At 34.7% G+C, this 16,056-nt stretch overlaps 1 protein-coding gene across 1 annotated transcript; it reads right to left on the bottom strand.

The window, feature by feature from the left end:
• Nucleotides 1-12,672: 12,672 nt before the first annotated feature.
• LOC108460798 (protein NUCLEAR FUSION DEFECTIVE 4-like) lies at nt 12,673-15,747 on the bottom strand. The gene is made up of 3 exons (XM_017760453.2): nt 15,083-15,747; nt 13,523-14,460; nt 12,673-13,413 (listed from the first exon to the last, which is right to left on the bottom strand). The coding sequence occupies exons 1-3, from the start codon at nt 15,416-15,418 to the stop codon at nt 12,906-12,908; spliced, it is 1,782 nt and encodes a 593-aa protein (XP_017615942.1). The 5' UTR covers nt 15,419-15,747; the 3' UTR covers nt 12,673-12,905.
• Between the last annotated feature and the right edge of the window lie 309 nt (nt 15,748-16,056).

The following is a 16,056-nucleotide window of genomic DNA, read 5'->3' as shown; positions in this document are numbered from 1 at the left end:
CATGTTTAAAATGACCAAATGGTTCAAAATGGACATTTAGGATCCTTAGGAAACCTTGAGATACTGATTTGTTGTGTTGAGTAATGATTTCTTGGAATAAAAGTATGGTTGCTAGCATGATGGTTATATAGTATGTCAAATTTCGCTATGATATGTTATGGTGTATGTGAGCATATTCTAATTGTTGTTTGAAGTAATATGACATGTTTAAAGTAAGAAATTGCCTCAAATGCACAAAATGGTATGTATGGTAGTGTTTAAACTTGAAAAATGCAAGTTTCGGACTAGAATTGCGGTCAACGTCTCGACCTCATTCGGGTGATGTCTCGACATAGAATCGATGTCGTGACTTCCTTTGTTGAGTCATCTCAATGAGGGACCTCTTTCAAAGCTCGTCCTGACATACTGCATCGTGTCGTCTCGATGTGGCATCTTACTTGTCCATGACATGTTTTCACATGTTTGTAATTTAGTCCTTAGGTTTTGGTAATGTAATTGGAGTTCCAAACGTTTACGAAATACTTTAAAATTTTGCGTAATAAGGTCTTAGTTGTTTCATTTTGTAAATATACTTATAATTCTATAATTTGATTATTTTTAATATTTTTTCATTATTTCGTTTTAGTCTATAAGATATTTGTTTTTAAAACTAACCTAGAATTGCTAGTCGAATTAAACTAATTCCTTAACAAATGTTCCTAAAAATATTTTAGAATTAAAATATACCTGTGTTTGCGTAAATTGGACATGAAATGATATTTTTGCCCTTATGCCTCGTTTGAGTAAATTTTGTTAGAAAAAATATTCGACTAGGTTTCAATTGTTTAGTTATGTATATGTATATATATATGAGTTGAATGCATGCATAAGACTCTCGTCATTGTTTGAAAAATAAAACGATCAGTTAATGGTATGCGAAAATGTTGTGTTGTGTTCTAGGTCACTTCAGTGACTAATGTGTCGTGCCAAATTCAAGTCGGACTGTCCCAATCGGGTTTGGGGTATGACTAGTGAGTTTCTTGACTTGGTTCAAGAAGGTAAAACTGTGGTTGAGTACAAGTCAGAGTTTGTGCAAATCAGTTCATATGCTCCTGAGATGGTTCTTACTGAGAAAGACTTATGCAAAAGGTTTCGTTTTGGGATGAATCAGGATATTCGAGTTCATCTGGTGGCTCAAAGTACTAAGATTTTTGATGAAATGGTTTAGAAAGCCAAGGCTGTTGAAGAGACATTGGTTGAGTCGTCGTGATCAATGGACATTGGCTGAGTATGCCAAGGCTGTTGAAGAGACATTGGTTGGTGCATCTAGACAACCGTCTAAGAGAAGGTGTGATATTCAGGGTTCTATAGTGGTAATAAGCGTGGGTTTCAACTGAGTCAGTCTAGGCAGTAAAAAGGTTGTGATTAGTACTAGTAGGACATCGGGAGTTTCAGGATAGCTATTTTGTGGACATTGTGACCATAGGCACCCTGGTCAAAAACTAACTGAGAGATGTTTTAGATGTGGCTCTAAGGAATATATGTAAAGGATTGTCCAAAAAGAGTCAAGGTTTCACAGATTCAAAGTTTTACACCATGCCTGTTAGAGGTTGTGGCCGAGGTAGAAGTGGTAATGAAAGACAAGCTGGGTAGCAGACTATTGCTCACACTATTTCTACTCAAGTTGAGACAAGAGGACCAACTCAAGTCTCTTCTATTAGGAAGTCGTAGGATCGAGATTCAACTGACATTATTTTAGGTACTTTTACTTTGCAGACTATTTCCTTATTTTCTTTGGTTAATTCTGATTCTACATATTCGTACATCTCAATTGATTTGGCTAGTGAGCTGGGATTCCAGTAGAGGTTATTAGTCTGGGTATGATTGTCACTAGTTCCTTCAGTGAAGCATTGTGGTGAATCAGGTATACTGTAACACCCCTAACCTTTATTTGTCGCCGGAACAGTGTTACAGAGCATTACTGGACTTTTCAGATCAAAAATAGATATTACATATCATTTAACATAAATATCATAAATTAATCATATTGTCCCTTTTATGAGCCCTGGAGGCCCAAAATATGTGTTAGAAACAAATCGGGATTAAACCGAGTACTCAGCAATTTTTTTCTGAAAATATCAAAAATTTTCAAAGAAACAGAGGATACATGCCCGTGTGTCTCACACAGTCAAGTCACATACCCGTGTGTCTGGCCGTGTGGACTCAAAATGTACCTTTAACAAGTTTACCATTCCCTGCAAGCTTGCATACTAAGCAACTCAAAAACTATTCGTTTAACCAATTCAAAATACAATCGAACACATCGAAAACATGTCAAAACAATCATTCTAGGTGCCTAACCAATGTACCCTTAATGGTACGACAATTACATCATCAAAACATATAATCAAAGTACCATTCAATTCCAAATTTCAAACACACCAAATTCAATAAAATTTTACGTAAATCATGAACACTTAAGGATTAATTTAACATACCATATTAAGGCTTCAAACACAAGCACATGCTTATAGATATATGCCAACAAACATTATCTTATAATCTCATTTACATTCAATCCACAAAATGATTATTATTTAGGCACCCTAGATACATGCCAACAAAAGGAAAAACATCACCACATTTGAGTTTGGGATCATTGTTGGATATTGAATCGGTGATCAAAATTAAGTACCTAATTTGCGCACAGAAAACAAAACCGTACGCTGAATAAAAACTCAGTGGTATTTCTATAATTGAAATTTTTAAAAAAAATTAACATAACATACTCATTTAATCATACAATAACAATAGCCCTTCAATTAATAATTCATAAATGAATCATTCATAACATATTCAATTCTCATAATTTGCTATCTCAATAGCTTCTCACAATATGATGCACAATCCATGTGTCTTATTTTCATTTCACATTCAATGTTTCACAATACCAATCGTAGTATCATTTCATTTAATTACCCCTATTAACATGACTCAGACACAGACAGATACACGGATCCAACCAAAACACTCTAGTTTGGCACCCAGTGCCTTATCGGATGTTTCGAAATAATAATTTCACACTCAGGGTCTCATAGACTAAACGGAATTAAATTGGCACCCAGTGTCTCATTGAATTAACCTGAAGTAATAGATTGACACCCAATGTCTCATCGACTTGAGGTCGAAGTAATCCCTATACTTTTCCAACCCTATGGTATGCCAACTATATCCGACCTAGCCCGATACAGTTAATAGGGTTTTATTGCCACATTTCAAAAACAATCAATATCCAATATCCACATTTCACATTTAACATTTCACATTTCACATTTCACATTAATCACAAATTCTTATAAATTCAATTCAATATTAAAATGCTAATCACCCACCTCAATCACTTACCATAAATATTAAATTAAAATATAACAATTAATAATTAGATTCGTATTATAGAAATACAAACCAGAACTTTCGAGCTACTCCTCGTCGACTTTATCTTTTCCTTTCTTAGTCGAAGTCTCCGACACAACATTAGCTACGGAATTGAAGCATTAAAATTCATCAATACAATACAATTCAATTTCACATTAAATATTTCAATTTTTTTAATTTAACATTTGCCTAAATTCTAATTTAGTCCTTAAATCGAAACTAACTTTATTTCTTAACAATTAATTCTATATTTTCATTCAATTTCCACTTTTAACTAAATTTAACTCTTTAATTTCACTCAAATCCCTAATTTTGAATTTTTTACAATTTAGTCCCTTGTACTCAAAATGTACAATTTATTCCACAATTAAATCCTTTTCAATTCTAACTTAAAATCTATCAATTTAGTCCCTAATACTCTAATTATTCAAATTAAAACATTTAAAATCTCAATATTTTCAAAATTTTTGACATAGGTCAAGTAATATTTAATACCGGGATTCTAAAAATATAAAAATTACAAGAAAAAGGGACTAAATTGATTCACCAATTGAGCTTTGAACTTTGAAACCATAATTTCTCCTTTCTTTCTTTCTCTTTCTCTTTTTCTTTCTTTCCCTTTCTGTTTTAGTTTCTATCTCTGTTTCTTTTTCTATTTATTTGTTTTGTTTTATTACTATATCATTTACTTATTATTATTATTATTATTATTATTATTATTATTATTATTATTATTATTATTATTATTATTATATACTTAAATATTAGGTAATACATATTTTATTAATTTATACATATGTATATTATTTTTACACATGTATTTACTATTACCATACACTTGTTGGAATAAGGATTATTTAGTTCTTTAGTCCCTTTACTTTTTTTAATTTATAATCAACTTTCATTCTATATGCAGTTTAGTCCTTTTACCTAATTACTCTTAATTCAAGCAAATTCACCTAACCAAAACTAATTAACCATACAATTAATTTCATAAATATTTTTAATAAATATTTACGAATCTGTTTTACGAAAACAGAGACCCGAAAATACACTTTTTGATACTCGAGATTGGCTGGTCATTACATACACTGTAGGTGCCCTTGATAATTAGGGACATGTCTTTCCTGTAAATTTGATGGAGTTACCTTTTTTATAGATTTGATGTGATTCTTAGTATGGATTGATTAACCAAGCATAAAGAAAAAGTAGAATTTGAGTCAAAATAGATTACTTTGCGAAGTAGTGATGGGATGGAGATCGTAGTTGTTAGGGAGAGACCCGAATTTCTATCTAATGTGGTTTCAATAACCTTTATTTGCCTTATGTGCTAAATTCGGGCAACCAAGAACTGAGAGTTTAGGATATTCGTACCGTAAAGAATTTTCCTGACATGTTTCTGGAGGAGTTGTCTAGTTTGCTACTAGGTCGTGAAGTATTGTTCAACATTGAGCTCTTCCCTGGTACTGTATTAGTGTCTATTGTATCCTATCGCATTACAACAAAAGATCTTAAGGAGTTGAAGATGCAGTTGCAATAATTGCTTAACCGAGGTTTCATTCAACCAAGTGCATCTCTGTGGAGTGTGTTGGTTTTGTAAAGAAAAAGGATGGTGCATTAAGGTTGTGCATTGACTATAGACAACTGAATAAGTTGACCATCTAGAACAATTATCCTTGGACTCGAATCGATGACCTATTTGAACAATTATGAAGAGCGACTATGTTTTCAAAAATTGATTTTAGGTCAGGGTATTATCCACTTAAGGAGAAAGAGTCAACATCTTAAAGACTACATTTAAGACTCAGTATGGGCATTATGAGTTTTTTGTCATGCCATTTGGTTTAACAAATGCTCCTACTACGTTTATGGACTTAATAAATTGTGTTTTCCATTCATCTCTAAATCAATTTGTAGTTGTCTTTATAGACGATGTCTTAGTCTATTCACGTACTGAGGAGGATCATAATGCACATTTGCGGGTTGTTTTTCAAATATTACAGGAAAAGAAAATTTATGCAAATTTGAAAAAGTACGAATTCTGGCTAAAGGATGTGACATTCTTAGGCCATGTTGTATCGGTAGATGAAATTCGTGTGGATCCGAAAAAGGTTGAGGCGTTTTGGAATAGAAACCGCCAAAAAGTGTTTCTGAGGTATAAAGTTTCTTAGGTATAACTGGTTATTATTAATTTTCCATAATTTGAATGGAAAACTAAGCTTTCCCGATATACTTAAGAATCTTATTCTCAAGCAAAGTAGTATCTTTTTCGTAGTTTTTCTTAATTTTTAGATTTTAGGTTAATAAGCGTAAATGTCTTGTTTTTACTCATTTTTGTAACCCAATTTAGCCAATAGTGCCATTGAGGGCCCTAACATGTGGTTGAGTGTTATAGAGGCGTGTTGGAGGTTAAAAAAGAGTGAAAATAGTACCAAAGGAAAGGGTATCGTGATATCCAAACCTTAGAATCACGATACCTCCAACAGACTTGAAGATTAGAGACCACCCTTTAGTGATATCGTGATATCCACTTTGGGTATCACGATATCCAAACCTTTGGGTTTGACCCCTTGGAATACTTCGTGTTCTATCGAAATTATAAATATTACAACTAACTTGTGCACTTGCAGTAAAACCGCACTTTAAAATTACTTTATAAAATCATTTGTTTTATGGGAACAAGTACACGCGGTTAATTATTTTAAATTCGTTGAAGGGTTTTCTATTATTTTTGCACCCTTAACGAAGTTACTGCAGAAGAATGTAGTGTTTGAATGGATGAATAAAAGACAAAAAAGCTTCGAGCAGTTTAAGGCAGTTCTGGTTGTGTAACAACCCATTTTTCAGTGAAATCGGAACAGTGGTTTTGGGACCACAAATCCGATCCAAAATATATTTTATTTTTATTTTACAATATGACTTGTAATATGGGCAAATGCACCAAATATGAACACTATGAGTTTCTTGTAATGCCATTTGGCTTGAAAAATGCACCTGCAGTGTTTATGGATTTGATGAACAGAATTTTCAGCCCGTATCTGGACAGGTTTGTGGTGGTATTCATAGATGATATTTTGGTTTACTCTCGAGATGAAAGTGAACATGCTGAACATTTGAGAATAGTGTCGTAAACCCTACGAGAGAAATAATTGTACACCAAATTCGGTAAATGTGAATTTTGGCTATGAGAAGTTAGTTTCCTTGGGCATGTAATATCTGCTGAAGGTGTCCGAGTAGACCTGAATAAAATTTCAGCGATTATAAATTGGAAACCACCGAAAAATGTCTCTAAAGTTCGAAGTTTTTTGGGACTGGCCAGTTATTATCGGAGATTTGTAAAAGGTTTTTCAATGATAGCTTCTTTGATAACTCGTTCGCTACAGAAAGATGTAAAATTTGAGTGGACTGATAAATATCAATAAAGCTTTGATAGATTAAAGGATTTATTGATAGAAGCACCTGTGTTAGTCTAGCCTGAATTGGGTAAGGAATTTACAGTTTACAATGATGCATCATTAAATGGTTTAGATTGTGTTTTGATGCAAGATGGTAAGGTAGTAGCCTATACTTCATGACAGCTAAAGCCACATGAAAAGAATTACCTGACACATGATAAGAATTACCCGGCATATGATCTTGAATTGGCAGCCATAGTGTTTGCATTGAAAATCTGGCGGCATTACTTGTTTGGTGAAAAATGTCACATATTCACTAATCATAAAAGTCTGAAATATTTGATGTCACAGAAAGATTGGAATTTGAGACAGCACAGATGGCTAGAATTGTTGAAAGATTATGATCTTGTTATTGACTACCATCCGGGGAAGGCCAATGTAATGGTCGATGCTTTGAACAGAAAATCCTTGTATGCTTTGGGAGAAATGAACACACGATTGTCGTTGTCTGATGATGGTTCAATCATAGCTGATTTAAAAGCTAGACTAATGTTTTTACAAATTTCTGAAGCTCAAACAAGTTGCAAACAATAGGGTACAGCGTGAATCCACTCTTAATTCAGAATTTCAAACCAGGACTGATGGTTGTTTGTTATTCAGAGGCAAAGTATGTGTACTAAAAGGTTCTGAATTGATGCAGAAAATCTTGAATGAAGCTCATAATGGTAACATGTCTATTCATCCTGGTAGTAATAAAATGTATAACAATCTGAAAATAAATATACTGGTGGCCGAGAATGAAACGAGATATTTCTGAGTTTGTATCTAAATGCTTGATATGTTAGCAAGTAAAAGCTGAACATCAGTTGCCTTTTAGACTATCATAGCCAGTTATGATATCGGAGTGGAAATGGGAAAGAATCACTATGGATTTTGTATCAGGGCTACCCCTGTCTCCAAAGAAGAAAGATGCTATTTAGGTAATTTTTGATCGGTTGACAAAGTCTGTACACTTTATTCCGGTACGTATGGATTGAGTTATATGTTTCTAAGATAGTCAGATTGCATGGAGTGTTTGTCTCTATTATTTCAGATAGAGATCCTCAGTTTACTTCTCGATTCTAGAGCAAATTGTAAGAAGCTCTAGGTACTCAGTTACACTTTAGTACTGCGTCTCATCCCCAAACAGATGGTTAATCTAAATGAGTAATACAGATCTTGAAAGATATGATTCGGTGTTGGGTACTCGAGTTTGAAGGTAACTGGGAAAGGTACTTGCCTCTAGTTGAATTTGCTTATAATAACAGTTATCAGTCTAGTATTAAAATGGCACCGTATGAAGCCTTGTACAGTCGCAAGTGTAGAACTCCATTATACTGGACAGAATTCAGTGAGAAAAAGTTACACGGAGTTGAATTGGCCCGAGAGACCGAAGAAAAAGTGAAGGTAATTCGAGACAACTTGAAAGCAGCCTCTGATCAACAAAAGTTTTATGCTGATTTGAAAAGAAAAGAAATAGAATTTTAGGTTGGTGACAAGGTATTCTTGAAAGTGTCGCCTTGGAAGAAAGTACTCTGGTTTGGTCGTAAAGAAAAATTGAGCCCACGGTTCATTGGACCATATGAGATTACAGAAAGAATTAGACCGGTTGCATATCTGTTACCTTTACCACCAGAGCTTAAACGGATTCATAATGTTTTTCATATGACTATTTTACGATGGTATCGATATGATCATTCACATGTTATCTCTCCGACAGAGGTAAAGATCCAGCCTGATATGACATATGGTGAGGAACTAATCAAAATCTTAGCTCGGTAAACAAAAGAGTTAAGAAATAAAAGGTAGCTTTAGTAAAAGTTCTTTGGCAAAGGCATGGTATTGAAGAGGCTGCCTAGAAACTAGAGGATACAATTAGAAAAGAATACCCAAATCTTTTTACTGGTAAGATTTTTGGGGACGAAAATCCCTAAAGGGGGGAGAGTTGTAACAGCCCATTTTTTAATGAAATCGGAATAATGGTTTCGGGACCACAAATCCGATCCAAAATATATTTTATTTTTATTTTACCATATAGCCCGTAATATGTTAGAAATGACGTGTAAAAATTTTGATACGAAAATTTTATCGATCAAATGTTTAATTACGAGAAGGACTAAATCGCATGGAATGCGAAAGTTGAATTCTAATAGCTATGAGGATCAAATGGCTATGGAATTCAAAACTTAAGGTCCTTATATGGTAATTAGACCATTAATAAAAGTATGTAGATTTTTATGGTGACTCATCCATGGAATTATAGAAAAAGACAAGGGACTAAATTGGAAATACCTAAATACTTAATTAATTAAAAGATGAAAAGAAATTATATCATCTTATTTTCATCATCTTCAACCTAAAAACACATGGAAACCTTAGGAGAGAGAAAAGAAGCTTTCAAGGCCTAATTGGGTAAGTTTCCTTATCCCGTTTTTAGTAATTTTTGTATTTTTGAAACCGAGATAACTTAATCTATCTATTTGAGGGATTAATTTGAAAAGTTATCAAGGTATGAAAATGGGTCATGGATGTATTATTCTGGAAACTAGAAATTTATGATAGAAAATGAAAGATTATTGATAGATAAACAACTTTTGCAAGGTGATTTTTTATGAAAACTTGATTTAGGGACTAAAATGTAAACTTGTGAAATTGAAGGAAAAATTCTAAAATTTTATGTAAATATGTGCTGGGAAATTTGTAATGGGGTTTTGGGTAGGCTTGAGATAGGGAGTAATTTGTACAAGTTTCATTTTCCAGGCTAGGGACAAAATCAAAAATTTTTGGAAAAGTTAGGGACAAAATGGTAATTTTACCTAGGACGTAAATTGAGTCTGTCTAAGTATGAAATGTATGAAATTGATGATTAAATTCATTTATATAGATCCGAAAAAACAAAACTCGAGGTTAGATCGAGGAAAGGAAAAGATTTTGGATTAGTAGATTATTACGCGAACAAGTGTCGAGGTAAGTTCGTGTAACTTAATCGGACATGTAATTACGTTAATTAATTGTTGTGTTGTATGTAATGTGATTTATGTTGATGTGTTTCATTTGTATGCTATGATGAAAAATGAAAATAAGCTTGAAACTATGAAAAATGGGGTTAAGTCCCGATTGAATATTGAGTTCCGATGAATGTATATGCTTTCCCGAAAATAATAAGGTCCCGCATTTGTTGCGGATAGGATTTAGCTCAGACGAGTAATCCCAATGACCTTGTTATAAAAAGGATTTAGCTCGGATGAGTAATCCTGATATAATACCTCTCGAGCACACGTTATGATTAGGGTTTAGCCTAGACTGGTAACCCTAATTGAGCTTTTTATGAGCCTATATTATATAAAGGATTTAATTTGGACTGGTAAACCTGTTATACGACATGTGGATCGTGAGTGTGTTCTTTGGTTAAGTACCCTAAGTGGTACCCTCAATAAGAATTGACGGATTAATGAATCGTACACCTCGAGTGTACTACTTGAGCCTTCATCGAAATTTCAATAATTCAATAGACATATAACTCTTGACTCAACATGAAAATCTTGAGATAAAATAATGATGATTTGAAAAAACATTGCTTCATGAGCTTATCTATATTACTTGATTTATATGAATACTTGGTGACTAACATGTTTAATGAAATGTATGTGATTAGGCCATTTAGCCAAATGGATGGAAACATAACATTATATGCCTAGATTTTAATAAACAAGATTGGTAAGCTTAGTTTCTGTTATACAAACTTACTAAGCATGTAATGCTTACTCCTTTTATTTTTCTCCTGTTTTATAGTGCTCGGAAGCTCGTGAAAGTTGGATGATCATGGAGCATCGTCACACTATCAACTAGCATTTTTAGTATATTTAGTGAAATCATTAGTGGCTTGAAATGTCATTTTGTAACCTAGCCATTGGAATGGCTAGTAGTGGTTCATTTTAGATATGATTTAGTAAACTATTATGGTATATATATATATCCACATGTGTTATACTAAGTTCATGTGACCTAATGTTATGAATGCCTAAGTTAAGTTAAGGTGAGTTTGAAACCATGTATGCATGAAATGGTATGCCTTGATGAATGATGGATTTGTTCAATTAGAATGCTTGAATTGGTTGGTATTGGTTGTGAGTTTCAAGTGCAGGTTTTTGGGTGATTTTTGGGTGAGAAATGAAGCTAGGAAATGTCTTCATTTTGTCCATAGAGGCAGGCACACAAGCGTGTGTCTAGACCTTATGTGACACACGGCCTGGTAACACGGGCATGTGGTTAGGCCGTGTGTCCCCTGCACCTAAATTTTGAGAAACAAAATACTCAGAATTGGGCACACGGGCAGAGACATGAGCGTGTGTCTCAGCCGTGTGTGCCACATGGCTTGGATTATGGGCGCGTGTCCTGGCCGTGTGAAACCTGCACCTAATTCGAATTAAATTAATTAACCACACGGCCTAGCACACGGACGTGTGGCATGACCGTGTGTGCAAGTCAAAGAGTTACACGAGGTTGAACACGGCCTTTAACACGGGCATTTCCCTTGGACCACAAGGACGTGTGAGCCCTACACCTTGAAAATTTTTTGAAATTTCACGTAAAATTCTTAGAGGTCCCGATTAAGTCCTGATTCGATTCTAATGCTCGTATTGGACCTCGAGGGTCCAATTAAGGGACGTTATGAATAATCTCGGTTAATGAATAATGACTTGCATGAATTAATTGGAAAATGTTCTGAATGTTCTGGTAATGCTCCGAAACCCTGTTCTGGCGACGGGTATAGGTTAGATGTGTTACAAGCTGAGGAACCCATGTTGATTCAACAGGAGTTAGGGAATGATTTTGTGGTTTATAGTGATGCTTTGTATACGGGATTCAGTTGTATGTTGATGCAGGATGGTAAAGTTGTGGCATATGCCTCAAGACAATTGAAGCCACATGAGCGTAATTACCCGACCCAAGACTTGAAATTAACTATTGTGGTATTTGCGCTTAAGATTTGGCACCACTACTTGTATGGTGAGATAGTGTATTCAAGATTTTCCTCACCAACAATTCAGAATTTCCGCAACATAAAAAACTTAAATTTCCATACATATTAGGTGAAAAGAAGCTTATAGTTTTCTCAATGCCTTCCATAACAATCAAGAAAATGACCTGGCTAGAGATCATAAATTATCTTCAATAGAAATCTCTAATGTTACCAAGAAACTGAAGTTGCTATGTTCCTTCTGCATCAACTTGGTGATAGATAAGCCAGCCTTCAATCCTAGTAGGTATGTTTCAAACAAAATCTTTGCAATGAATTCTGCATCTTTGTTGGTCTCTACCATGTGAAACCAACATGAATTACACAATTGTTCCTTTTATTTATTTTACCCAAAAATGCTTGTTTCGTACCATGTCAAACTACCGACAAGAGTTTCAACATCTGTAAGGTCAACAATACTGCTTTTGTTAAATTCTTTTGCTTACCTTCATCATAATCTTCTCAATGGTCAAATGAACTCGAAAACGAGTGAAGAAGAAATACTGACTGCTCGAAGGCCAGTGTTCTCTTCATTTGGTAATTGGTACATCCCTCCTCTTTTGCAATGCCAGGATTTTCTTACCAATTCTTGTATCGAAACAGTTGACAGATGGACTCTCCGGGGACCCTGCAAGTGCTAATTTCATCCTAAGAATAACGGAGATGGCTATTACGTAATGCAATCTCTAAATGTACCACCAAAACCTCATTTAATTATCAAGACAAGTACAATCCCCATGATCAAGATGGAATTATAATCTAGAATCTAGACCATCTGCAGTGGAAAACGTTGAAAAACATACATCATCAAAATCAAACGTAGTATAAATAACATGTGAAGTACACCACTTCAACACTTAAAGCAGAGTCTTTTAACAAGTAAATGGAATCACTGAACCAGATTCTGCAGTACCATCTTTACAACACTGTTATCACAAACTTAGTGAAAACTAATACAATCTCAGTTTTCACGAAAAAATGCCACTTAAAAGGGACAAAACATCCATGAGAGACATTCCTAGATTGCATTCTTGAAATCAAGTGCGAGACTTTCCATAAAGGTTGGCATAAACAGTCTTAGTACGGTACACAAGTATCATGCTTAAAACAGCTGCAATGACACAAAATCCAGACATGATCATGGAAGTCAGAAAGAAGCATACAGAACCTTCACACTTGAGCACTTCATCCTGACCATACAACCCTGAGAAAAGTAAGCCTGACATCTGCAGCTGGATATGATGTTGATGAGCTTGCTTCTCTGCTTCATGGTCGTAAATACTGCTAGCAATTACACCTGAGAAGACAAGTGAACCTGCAGGATTTGCCAGCGTGAGGAAATTGTACAGAGCCCCAAACTTTTTCAAGCCAAACAACTCAGAGGCAGCAGCCGGGACAATTGCCCAATGAGCACCATAGCCAAGCCCTATTAATAAAGTACCGACGTACATTGCCCCAGGCCATCCCATAGCAAAGAAAACATGACCAACAGCCATAACAAGCTGAGCAACAGCCATAGATACTGGCCTTGGATAAGCATGATCCCTATATACAGTGATGTCACAGCAAAAAGGTAATCAAAATGAGTCAGAACCATTACTAAATTAAAGTCTGAAGCCATTGGCATCAATATGATAAAGGTATCAGTCAGTACCTCACTATAATCTCTGAGAAGTAACCCCCACCAACACGACCAAGAAAGTTCCAAATGCTAATCATGGATACAAATATGTGAGTATTATCATACCCCAGAGACTGGCTCATCTGACCAAGATTATCTATCACAGTCAAACCTGATCCTGAACCTAATAGAAGAGAGAAAAAGATGAGCCAAAAGTCTGCTTTGATCAAAGCCTGCATCAAGGTAAAGTCTTCTCCTCTATGAGGACCTCTCTTTCTCTTCACCCTTACTGCTCCTTTAGCAGCGGCCTGGAAAAGTTCTGCTTGCAACTGAGCAATTCTTTTTTGCCGTTCTGATGCTGGAAGCAAGTCTACTTCCACAGGTTTCTCGTCTTCAACCTCACTGAATATCACTTCATGTTCCTGATCACTCTGCTCAGGTTTTCCAGCTTCTTGTTGCTCCGACTTTGGTAGAAGAACTTCTTCTGCCGGATCTTTAGGCTCTTCGGAGCAACTCAATGCAATAGGAACAATTATGGGAGTGACAAGAAGAAAGAACAAAATCACTGTAAAAATTGTGACTAAAGTGTGGCTCACACTAACAAGATCTTCCAGAAGCATGACTCCCATCAAGTAAGCAGCCAATAGGAGGCACACGCTATAAATAAAGGTAAAACTTAAACCATCGGATGGCCGTACTTGTCTGTGACCTCCAACAGGTCTGATAATGAACATTAGAGCAATAACTACCATTGCTGGCCCAACCGCAATCATGAATATTAAAGATGCTTGATCAGGGAAATTGATCATCGTGTATATCTGAGTCAAAATTGCACCACTTAAACCCGCAAAGCCCTTGAGTATCCCTACCACTGGACCCCTGCTTTTGGGAAAGTTTTGCACACAAGAAACCAGAGCAGCTGTATTGAAGTAGGTTTCACCATTGTTTCCCACGAATATTAAGATGCACATCTGCATTCTAAGAAGGATTAATTATCTAAGCAATGCCAAATGCTGTATGCATTAAAAGTTTCTCAAGATGCAGAACCTTGTGTCCTAAGCCAGCTGGAAATTATTTCAGTTAAAACATGGAATCAATCGATCACTCAACCACCTTAGTTTACTACCTTTAACCCAAATCTAATACTACTTTATTTCTTCTTTCTTTTCTTTTCCCTCATAACCCAAGTTTCTTGTTTTGACATATTGCTTTTTTAAAGAGTTCAATCACTGCAATCAAATAAAAAAGCCAATCACCAAAATGTTAAAATGATCAAATTATGACTCAACAAGCATGTTTACAGTTCATATTGAGACTTTAAAAGACATAATTGACATGTTAAAAGCATTACTGTATGAACCAAAATGCTCAAATGGAAGAAGAAACAGAGAATCAAATCATTTCCAACAGAAGGGAAACAGGAGAACTGGAAAAGACCTTACAAAGTGACAGACTTGAATCAAGCAATCAAAACAATTGTCTTCCAATCAAGATCAATGAACACAAACACACACAAACCAAAAGACTCAGATTATATCAATCTTGTTCTTTAAAAATAGTAATAAAAAAGAGAGGTTTTAAAGTGATACTCACAGCCCACAAAGGCAAAACTGGAGCTCTGCCCGTAACAATTAACCAAACCCAACCATAACCTATAAGGTTCTGAAATGCACCAACAAGCAAAGCACCCCATAAAGGCAATCTGTCAGATAAACCACCAGCAAGAAACCCAACACTATCTCCAAGATCTTTGGCCACACCCAACTTTGAAAGCTGTCTTTGATTATAATTCAAAGAAATCTTTATCACAGGTGATATGCTACCAAATATATACCCAACCCCAGCACAAGATTGTATCCACATTGCAGCCACAAAAACCAGCCATCTATTGTTCACGAAAGCCTGAAATCTTTCCTTCAATCTTCCCATTCTGCGATTCTCCAATAACCCACCAAGAGAAAGAAGAAAGTGTTCTTAATTGTGAGAGCTTTCGGCTTCTGTTCTTCAATCCAAGCTGTGAAATATTTGTACTTTTAACCAAAAAAAAAAAAAAAAAAACAGAAGAAGAGATTTTTATTTGGAAGGAGCAGGCTTTGCGGATGAAACATGCTTATATGTAAACTAATAAAAGAGAAAGGTAAAAATGATTGATGCAATGATGTGGCATTTTGGAGTATTTTTAGCTCTAATTACTTAATTTTTGTAAGCGAATATTTACAGGAAAGGTTATTGTTGTGGTCTCATTCCTATAACAATCTTCTACACAGTTGAGTTCCAAAATTTTTAGATAAAAAATTAAAATGTTTTACAGGTTTCAATACTCTTCACAAATTCAAATTTTAAATTTTTATTTTTATGATTTTAAAATTTAAATTTATTTATTAACACTATCTTAAATAAAAAATTTAATTAGTATAATATTTTAAAATAAAAACTAAAATTGACTATAATAAAATAAAATTTGACAAAATAATTTTAAAATCTAAAAATAGAAAAATTAAATTGTTAAAGAATAAAAAATAGAAGAAGAGTAAAAGAATTTATAAGGAGAAAAATCAAACACCATG

This window comes from Gossypium arboreum, chromosome 4, assembly GCF_025698485.1.
Source record: "Gossypium arboreum isolate Shixiya-1 chromosome 4, ASM2569848v2, whole genome shotgun sequence".
In the NCBI taxonomy this organism is placed as follows: domain Eukaryota; kingdom Viridiplantae; phylum Streptophyta; class Magnoliopsida; order Malvales; family Malvaceae; genus Gossypium; species Gossypium arboreum.
Note: the sequence above shows the minus strand (reverse complement) of the source record. Positions and strands in the feature narration are given on the sequence as shown.